This window comes from Melanaphis sacchari, unplaced genomic scaffold (assembly GCF_002803265.2).
Source record: "Melanaphis sacchari strain LSU unplaced genomic scaffold, SCAv2.0 Contig1441_pilon_pilon, whole genome shotgun sequence".
NCBI classification, from domain to species: Eukaryota; Metazoa; Arthropoda; class Insecta; order Hemiptera; family Aphididae; genus Melanaphis; species Melanaphis sacchari.
The window spans coordinates 2,816-13,043 of NW_020270616.1; the positions used below are offsets into that span (position 1 = coordinate 2,816).

Genomic DNA, 10,228 nt, shown 5'->3' on the forward strand with positions numbered 1-10,228 from the left:
ATACTTGATACTCAATGTATGCTAGCATAGGCACGTCGAATAGTTATATCGTAAAGATATGGTTACGTGAATTATAATGTATGTAAATAATTATTTTATCAATATTAGTAATTCGCAGCCTGGGTGTATTTATTTGTGAAAAATGATAGAGAGGTAACCTCCCACATCAAAAAAGAAATGCGGCATAATGTGATAAAATATTATACAATTTTATAATAAAATCTATAGCATTATAAAATTATTCATATCAAGAATTATACCAAAATCATTAAATGATCTTGTCCCATTTTTAATCTCTTGCCAAGTTTTTAACTCACCAACAATATAATAACAGATACAAACTTGTCAACAGTAATAACGGTCACCAATCTATTAGGTTTATAATTTAAATAATAAAGCTATAGATCATTCTAATGATGCAAAAGTGTTGAGATTTAAGTTCAAAACTTAAAATCTAATGAAATACAGTCTTGAGTATTTTAAATAGCAAAGTACAAGTGTACAACTATTAATTTTTATTAATCACTGCGACTACATGGTCCCGATGGTAGGTCTTGTCCAGATTTTAACATTTTAAAAACAGTAACAATTAAAAAGATTATCGATAATACTCGTACGTCAAGCACTTGGAATTTTTTTAAAAGAACTTTATAATATAGATAGGTACCTACCTGATGGGTTATGTGGTACAAGTATATCATAAAGTATCGAATACATTTTTTTCCTGTTCTTGTTTGATATTTTCTACAAAAAAAAAAATCTGTTTAAGATAATCAAAGGTATGATGATTTAAATTATTACATATAGCTGTTAAAAAACATAGCAAATGAATCAGAAATTCATGTACCTGGATATTTTAAACTTAAACCATTATTTACTACTATAAATGATACATTATTGGATAAACAAAGAAAAATAGATAGGTATTTAATTTCAAAATGAAAAAACGCCAAAAATTTGAGAAATATTAAAAATATCAATAAATGCAATATGTTTTTTAAGTAAGTAAAAAAATACCTTCTAGCGACCATAACAAAAACATTTATTTAGTCAATAAAGGAAACTACCAATACGGTGTTCACGCAAGTTCAATCTTAGAACGCGATTTTCCGTGTCCAACTACGGATCAGCTGATCATAGCTCAATGAGCGTTAGACTTCGGTCAGACTATATCCGACATCGGCTGAATACGGTCATACAAAATATTTTGTTTTTTTCCGGCCAAATCGGCAGAATAATTTTATTCGGTCTAATCTAACAAGTAGTTTTAGGTTCCGTAGACGGCTTCCGCCGGCGAGTCCACACGTATCCGCGTTGTACACAGCCTCAGCTCATTGCGTTTGCCATCTCTGCCGGTCAACCAGTTTCGTCGCATCTTTTCGTACGCCGGTCAGCGGTCACAGACTCCTTCAGCTACCATCCGCCTTTTCGGTGTTGCCGCATTTGTTTAACCCGCCGTTAGTCTTTTGCGCCGCTTAAGTGTACGTTACGATTGTCACAAGTATTCTACATTAAGATATCGCATCATCGCGGCATTACGGCTTCAGCGCCGTTTTATTTTCCAATGTTTCTTCGTGGGCTCGTTAACTGGTTTGCACTTTTGCAGACCGCCGTCAGGCACCAGCTGCCACCCGTGCGTTACGCAATCGCGTACTTCGTGCCGCCGGCCCAGTAGTACCAACCTTTAGCTATCAGCCGTTGTCTCGTCTCTGCGACACGGACCAATCGTGGATACGACAGTGAGTCAAAATATTACGGATTTGCTTCGCCAATCGCCGCGTAAATATTCGTCGTTGTTTGCTAGTATTTTATTATCTTACATGACACATGTTGTAGCTATCATATTTATAAATTTTATTTGAGTATGAATATCCATAGTTTCGGGGCACCCTATTTGTTTATAATATTTACTCTGTATTCCTGGTCATTATTTAGATGAAACCATTCGCGGTCAAATTTGGTCGTTTCACTAGGGCCAACCTACAATTAGGAGTCCTGCAGTGTACATACGGAGTTATTGATTTCTAGCCAAAAATTTGATCCATTATAACAAGAAAATTTAAATATATCTACTATTTTTCAAGGCACTTTTGATCCTACACAAAATGCATTAATAAATTCTGTTACTGATGCTATTATCAAGATTTAATTTTATTACCAAAAATTGTTTAATGAAATTTAAAATACACAATACGTGGCAATAATGCTTGACGAAACAACTGATATCAGAGTACTAAATTACAATTATCGACATTATTAAAATATTTTTCATAAAACGAAAACAAAATTGTTTGATTTTTCTTAATTTTATGACACGAGTGCTGACAAAACTGCAGCTTTTTTTATTTAATCACGTATATCAATATCAAGTAGTCAAATAATTTTAAATTGAAAAAAAAATTAGTGGCATAATCATATATAGCGGGGTAGCAATAATGTCTGGTCATTTAAACAGTCTGCAAAGTAAAGTTTTAGAGAAATATCCTAAATCTATGTTTACTCATTATTATGCGCCAGGGATGTGCTCACGACGAAGGATGAAGGTGTATGAAGAGATTTTTTTTTATCCTTAAAAATAATCCATACATGTTGTTATTCAACTCAAGTACAAAAAAAAGGATGAATAACTTAGGTATAATATTAATTGAAAAAGAATTGGTATTATTAACAAATATATTGAATAACTAATAAGAGATAAAAGTAGAATTTTAATTCAAGTAAATTTCAATTTAGTATAGATTTTATTCATTTACACCAAAACGTTTTATAATATATTTTAATTTTTATAATTAATATACGTTTTATGAATAAATGTTCTATATTATATATTTTTTTTTTAATTTAAAAAGTATATCAATTAAATAATTTTAATATGTTGATAGTTAATAAGCTTAAAATGTTTAAATACCTACCTATTAGTATTGAATTTGTTTTCTATAAAATGGGTTTTCCTAATCAATCACAAATTAACGCCTAACACCGAAAATCAGGAAACGCCACTATAGTATTATAATATCTCACAGGCAATTACTCAAGATTGTAGTATTTTATTTATTTATTGTTGTTAATAATCGTTAGCTAAATTTACAGAAAATGAATAACAATGATAAGTTTTTAAAATTAGCATCAAAAATCTATTAAAAAATAATTATAGAATAATATTTAATATAATATTATTGAGTTATAAAGGTTAGTACTTGATTATAACAACTATAATAAATAATAATATAATTAATAATAAAAGGAAGACAATTAAATAAACATACATTCATATTTCATACCTAAAAAAAAAAATATTATATTTAAACATAGATATTAAAATGAAAATAAAATACGATAAATACCTATTATTATAGGCAAATAATAAAAAATTTATTATTTTAGGTAAATGACACAAGTTATGGAAATAAAGTATCATTAAATTAGTAATTGCCGAATAATAATAATTTATTAATAGCAGCAGTATGTTTAAAGTAATTTGAAATTTAAAAAATGTTATTTAAGTCATTTTCATATAATTATATTAAAAGAATAATTACATAATATTACTTATTAATAATTGTAAATTATAATACCTACCTAATAATAAATAATAATAAATTGAAAATAAATCGAATACATACTAATTACTATAGGTATAGAAAATACAATTTTTTTAAAAACCAAATAATAAGTTGTTTTAATGTAGAACAGAAATAATTATACAATGTCAAATCATCTTAATAAATAAAAACTTAAGTAAAATAAGTAAATATTATGCAATAAAATTTAATATGTATTTATTTTTTACAATTGTAGAATACATTTTTTACAAAATTATAGTTGAAATTTAAAACAAAATGTTGTTTTAATAAATATTTTATATACTATTACTTTTTTAAACGAAATATGTTACCTTACTATTAATTCATTTTTATAGTTATTATTTCTTTTGATTATTTCTTACATTATGGTCTTTGGAATAATAAGTATAGGTATTAGTAATTTTCAGTGTTATATAAATATCTATCTACCGTTGCACTTCTGTTGTTATAACTGTTGGCCATTTCATAATTAAAAGACTTTTTTTATAAAAGCTTTTAATTTAAAAATTAAAAACGTTTTAAAGCTTTGGTCTAGTACACGGATTATCGACTTTTTTTTTTTCTTACAATTTGAGTTTATACTTTATCAACGATAGTGGTTTTAAATATATGATTCGAGGTTTTGTCTAATTGATAAATTGTATAATACTTCATACTTGTGCGAAGCAATTTTTTTAATACCAGCATCGCCAACAAATATTTTCATTTGATGTATTAACCGACACAATGAAAAATAAAATACGATAACATTGATGTCTTATTTGATAGTTATCGTGATATTGGTGACTACAGCAGCAAGGCATGTGATTTTACGGATTTTAATTACACAAAATTACCATATTCATATGCAATATTTATCGCAATGCACTAGATTAATAATAAGTATTTACAATTATTATTCGCATATGATTTATAATACAGTAGGTATAGTACCTATAATTAGTAATATATAAACACTAAACATTTTTTTTTCGCTTTTATACTAAAAATAAATTATCCTCATAACAGTCATAACTATGCAGGGTCTCATCTCACTGGCAGATAGAAGAGTTAACACTAACTTAGAATTTTTACAAAAGCTGGTAGATGGTCGTGTTGATACTCCCTTTTATCTCCATTGGTCAGTTTCAAAGTCCTTTCTCGTATCACTAAATATTGTGTTACTGCTGCTACTTACGTAGTTACTCGAAATGATCATAAGTATCGTTCAGAATGTTCAGATACGTACGAATTTTTGAATATAACTATAGATAACTTACACCTGAATTCCTATTCTGTCCTTGGTGTAGCACTTTAATTTGATTTTAAAATTGATTTACGTCATTCATTACCACATGATAGCAACTATTTTTATATAGCAGCTTTTATTGCGAAGCTTCTACGCAGTGAAATGAATAAAAAACCTCACAAACGGTAAAATGTCAATATGTTGTCGTTCTAAATTCGATAGAGATCACTGGGTAATGTCATAATAATATAACTATGATTCAAACAACAACAAGAATTATACTGACGAATCATTACTATAGTAAATATTCACTACAGTTATGCATTATATTTGTCGCAATACGGAAAATTCAGCGATGCAAAAATCAATATCTACCTTGAAGCTAACCACGCCGGAAGACACGTGGACGGGATGTCGCACAGACAGCTCCCGATGAAAGGCCAGGGTGGTCAAAAAAGCCGGATTGGTTGGACACATCGTTCAGCAGCAGGAAAACACAGACAGCACAACTCGAGCACAAACAGTGCGATCAACAGCAACCGCGAAGCCATTTGAAAGAATGAATCTTAATTACTGTCGTTAATGTGAATGTTTTTTGTTAAAATTAGAGACTTTTAGTCATATTTTAATATATTTATTACGGTATCGTTGTATTTTCCCTACACATAAACTTTAATTCTGTACGACCGTACTATAAAAGAAAATAACATTCAATCGGCTTTAAATGAATCATTTTTTGATATTGACAATGATTTTTTCGACCCAGATATTATTTTATTATGATAATAATAACAAAAATGCGTATTTCAAGAATGAAAAGATATTATCTCTTTTTTATTAATGAAGAAAAAAAATTTAAAACATATATCTAAAGACAAATATATTTAATAATTATTTTCAATCTTACTCTTATGTTATTTTTATAAAAAATATAATCTCCACAATGTAATTAAAGAAATTTTTGTAAAAATATTTTAAGTAATAAATATAGTGTTTTAATAGAAGAAAAACATTTTTAAGTTATAAAATTTAGAACCATTTTGATCGAGAACCAGATAACTCCATGTTATATTTAACTTGAATAAATATTTGCGAATAAAAATTGAAAATAAGGATTTTTATATTTAGAGATAACTATTCATTGTTATATCCTCAATTTAATTTAGATAGATTAATTTTATGTTCATTGCAAAATGAAATGCTTTATCTTTAATAATTTTTCATATAATGATATCTGGTTGTTGCATCGGACCCTTCTATTGACTATTTTGTTTATTTTTTTCGACATTTTATGTAAATATTTCATATAAGAATTTAATACTTTATTACTTTAAGTATATTATTAAAAAATAGTACTCGATTTTTGAATCCGCGACTTCAGTTGATATCATAATGTGATTATTTCCGAGCATAAATAAAATGTTTATTTTAAAATTTATTTTTTAAAAAAATTTTGTCACAAATTAATTGTCGACTAAATAACTTAATTCAAGTAGGAACTCTTATTTGTTTGAATTTTTTTTACTTTTAGACATCTTGAACGTAGTTTTTAAAATACTAGGATCTAAGTGATTCACTGGAGCAGCGCTATCTATGGTAGATTGTTCGTCATCGTCTAATTGGCCGATTACAGGAAGTCGATCGGTCACGTTCAATTGTGGGGCCACTAAATTCATAAAAAACTGAAATTAAAAAAAAGATAAGCCATTTCATTATGTGTTATTTGTATTAATTAAAAATTTAAGAAATTAGAATTACGGACTATAGAAGAAAAAGGGTAAAATTTGCAAATAACAGTGTCGAGACATTTAGCTAAAGTTGTTGTATTTGAAATGTTTATCAATGAGTAATAATAAAATTCTATTCAAATTTCAGCGATAATATTTAAGTTTAAAAAGTTGGTATCGTAAAACCATGAACTTCAGATAACTCTAATTGCAAACTAAGAACGATCAAATTCTGAATATACCATTGTTTTAAACATACCTACATATCGTACTCCTAAAATGTGAGTTAAAATCAAGATGTTCGTTAAATAAATGTTTCCATTTCCCAAGTTATTTATAACCCCAACAACATTATAGTATATATTTTCAAGTAAGATTTTTAATACATATGCAAATATGAAATATGTTTAGGATCTTTTTTAAGATCAAGTCACCAACTATCTATTAAATTTCAAGTAAAAAAGAATTAAAAAAAAAAATATGCGTTGATAGTCGTTGATAAAAAATAATACTTGTAAATAATATTTTACAATAACCTACCTCACCGATGGACGTAAGTCCCATGTCGGTGAACTTGAGTTGCCAGTGAGGTAGGCCCATGTGAACCAGAGCCTTTCTGAAATAGTTGCTGAAGTTCGGGGCGAGCAAGTGCCAGCGGTACGTGGTGTCCAACAGCCAAACTGATGCGCTGCTGTGCTCTTCGTGTGGATGAACTTCCAACCGGTTCGCCATCGCAGACGCCACCGCCGTCTGGCCATCCAGGTACACCAGACACACATGACCTACGTCTGAGCTCGAGTCCAGTTCGAATATCTTCGAGTTCTCTGTGAAGTCTGGCGTGTTCTTGTCGGATAAACGGTCCAATAACTGCAAGTCACGCATCACGTTTACGTTGACCGTGTCCGATTTAACATCACATAGCCGGACCAAGTCGGACAGCGGATTCACAGTGATGTTTCCGATGGGCAAGTTGGACGCGCCTCCAATATCAGACGTAATGCCTGGATAAAATAAATATATTGTTATTACGAATGTAACAAGATGAGTACTAAACAAAGCCTCTCTTATTTTCGATGGTTGAAAAAAAAGATACATAAGGTAGTAGTTTACATTTGATTTCTACAATCTATGATACATTTATTAGGTATTTTATATTTAACCCTTACAATTACGCGAGCTGGTGTACTTTGTACACCAATATTGATTGTATTTATTTTGTTCTATTTTGATTTATATATTTTTTTTTCAGTTATTTTCCTAATCTAACTTTTCCTTATCTAATATTTATATAATATTAGATATTATTATATTAATCTATTTTAATCGTCATTCATTGATTATAGAGCTATAAAAGTATAATATTTTGTTATTTCATCTTACATAGTTAAAAGTTATCTGTTTATTGTTCATATTTCATAGATAAAACATTTCTAACAAAATTTGATGCTGAAATGCCTGGCAATAAAAATAAAATTGTCATATTGGTCATATTATTACCAAGAAAAAAAATAAATATAAAAAATATATTTGAGTATATTTTTTGCAAATTACAATTTTTTTTTTTTAAATATCACAAATGACAAAAATGATTATTCACTTCATTAATAATTGAAAGTTGAAACGTAAAAAAAATATTCAAAAAGATTATAAATTTTAATTATGGCTATAATTTATAATATTCCTAATAAATTCCTGGGAATTTATACATCACTATAATTATAACGATTTTATATAATACCATTGGTTTTATAAATATTTTATTAAAATCAATGATGATGGTAACAATATGTTTCAAAACACAATAAAAAATACAATCATATTAGTTTTGCGACTACGCCTGGCAATGATTGATTAATATTAAATATTAAATTTTAATACATTTTTATGTCATAATACGATTTTTCTAACAAGTAACATGAATACTCATGGCATTAAAAATAGTAATAATGATATATTAATATTTAATCATGATGTATTTTTAATTCAAGTTTTTAGTCCACCACTATTTATAATATTTAATACAAAAAAGAAAAATATTCAACAAACAATTAATGATAATTTATTATCAGTCCTTAGACTTAAATTGAGAAGGACAATATCTACTATGAATTTGTTCTTGAGTAGGTACAGAAATCTCAAAAACTATTACTTATTACGAATATCTATGACGAATTTTAAAATTGTAAACAACATACATGTTGTAATACACATTATGTACTTACTTGTAACCTAGCTATATTAGTACCTACTCGTATATTGTATATTTATTATATTAAAATTTTTAGAATGTTGTAGGCACCTACATAGTACTTCATTTTAAGCGCAACCGAGTAATGATTTTATAAATCAGAAAATAATTTAAAAAATACGCAACCATGAACCGTATCTTAGGGTTAGGTTTGACCTACCTTCAACTCTATACGACCAAGTCAATTTGAACCCATCGCATGACAAGTAAAACGACTTGACGTCGTCTGGTAGTAGACACCCATTTCGCTGCTCCCATAGACTTATTTTTGTCTTATCACACGGTAGACTCTGTTTGACCGTCAAGTTTCTCACACCCGTAGTGTTTTCTGCAAAAAAATAAACTAAGCTTGAACACTGCTGCTACAAGCGAGAATCGTCCAATTGGCAACACCACATATAAGACATAATATAGGTAAATAAACAACATAGTACTAGACTATCAAAAATCAAATCTTAGTTTCGATACAAAATATTTAGAAGTGTACCTATAGGTAACCAAAAATGTAATATAATATAATTTTAAAGCTTAGAGAGCGAAGCCTCCCACGGGTTATTTTGATTTACATAAATCTAACACCCCTATACATTTAACCCAAATTTGCACCTATGGGTGGTAGGTGCATGTATATTAACGGATTATCATTGATAATTTGGGCGAACAAATCTAAAAGTTAATCTTATTAAAGTGTAAAGTCTAACCTTAATTATTATTATATAGCTTAATTTAGTGTTATTATTCGTCTTATAGAAAAAAATAATAATAATTTATGATACATTAAAATACATTTTGAATAATTTGTCGTCATATTATTAGATACCTATTAGATATTGGATAATATAAAAAAAAATTATAGAATTAATTCTTGTCTTTGAGACGTTAAAGCGAACCTTCTCACCACTTCATTAGGATCAACGTTAATTTCAAATGTGTAAAAATATAAAGCAATACTTTTTTACTAAATTTATTAATATATAGGGGAGATTAACATTCTCCCAAGGTTTGCCTCTGACTATATTTTACAAAAAACATTTCTGAACGGAGACGGTTTGTCAGTCTATTGGTATCACTATGTATATTTCCTTTAAGTAATTTATTTTACAATTAATATTATGGAATTTTGATTACATTTTTTTTTTCAAAAACATTGAAGTTATTATATCATTAGTAATTTTTTTAATTTAATATTAATAATAAGTATGTGTGCGTAACATACGCGCAAGAATGGATGTGTGTCGTATGTCGCCGAGCGGGGCTTCCAATTCGAGAGCGAAAATACGAATGACAGTAAAATATAACGAGCGAAAATTGTATTGTAGTTTGCTTTGCGGATTCTACTCACCGAGAACGGTCAACAGACCTAAAGTGACCTGGTCGTTGAACAAATCCGAAGTAACCAAATCCAGTTTATTATTATCGGCCATATCGTGGTCGAACTGCA

General features: G+C 28.3%; 1 protein-coding gene across 1 annotated transcript; it reads right to left on the reverse strand.

Annotated features, from left to right (window-relative positions):
- Positions 1-6,294: 6,294 nt before the first annotated feature.
- On the reverse strand, positions 6,295-10,228 carry LOC112591842 (tubulin polyglutamylase complex subunit 2). The gene is made up of 4 exons (XM_025335778.1): positions 10,130-10,228; positions 8,948-9,115; positions 7,080-7,540; positions 6,295-6,494 (listed from the first exon to the last, which is right to left on the reverse strand). Exons 1-4 carry the CDS (start codon positions 10,209-10,211, stop codon positions 6,315-6,317), a joined length of 891 nt encoding a protein of 296 aa, XP_025191563.1. The 5' UTR covers positions 10,212-10,228; the 3' UTR covers positions 6,295-6,314.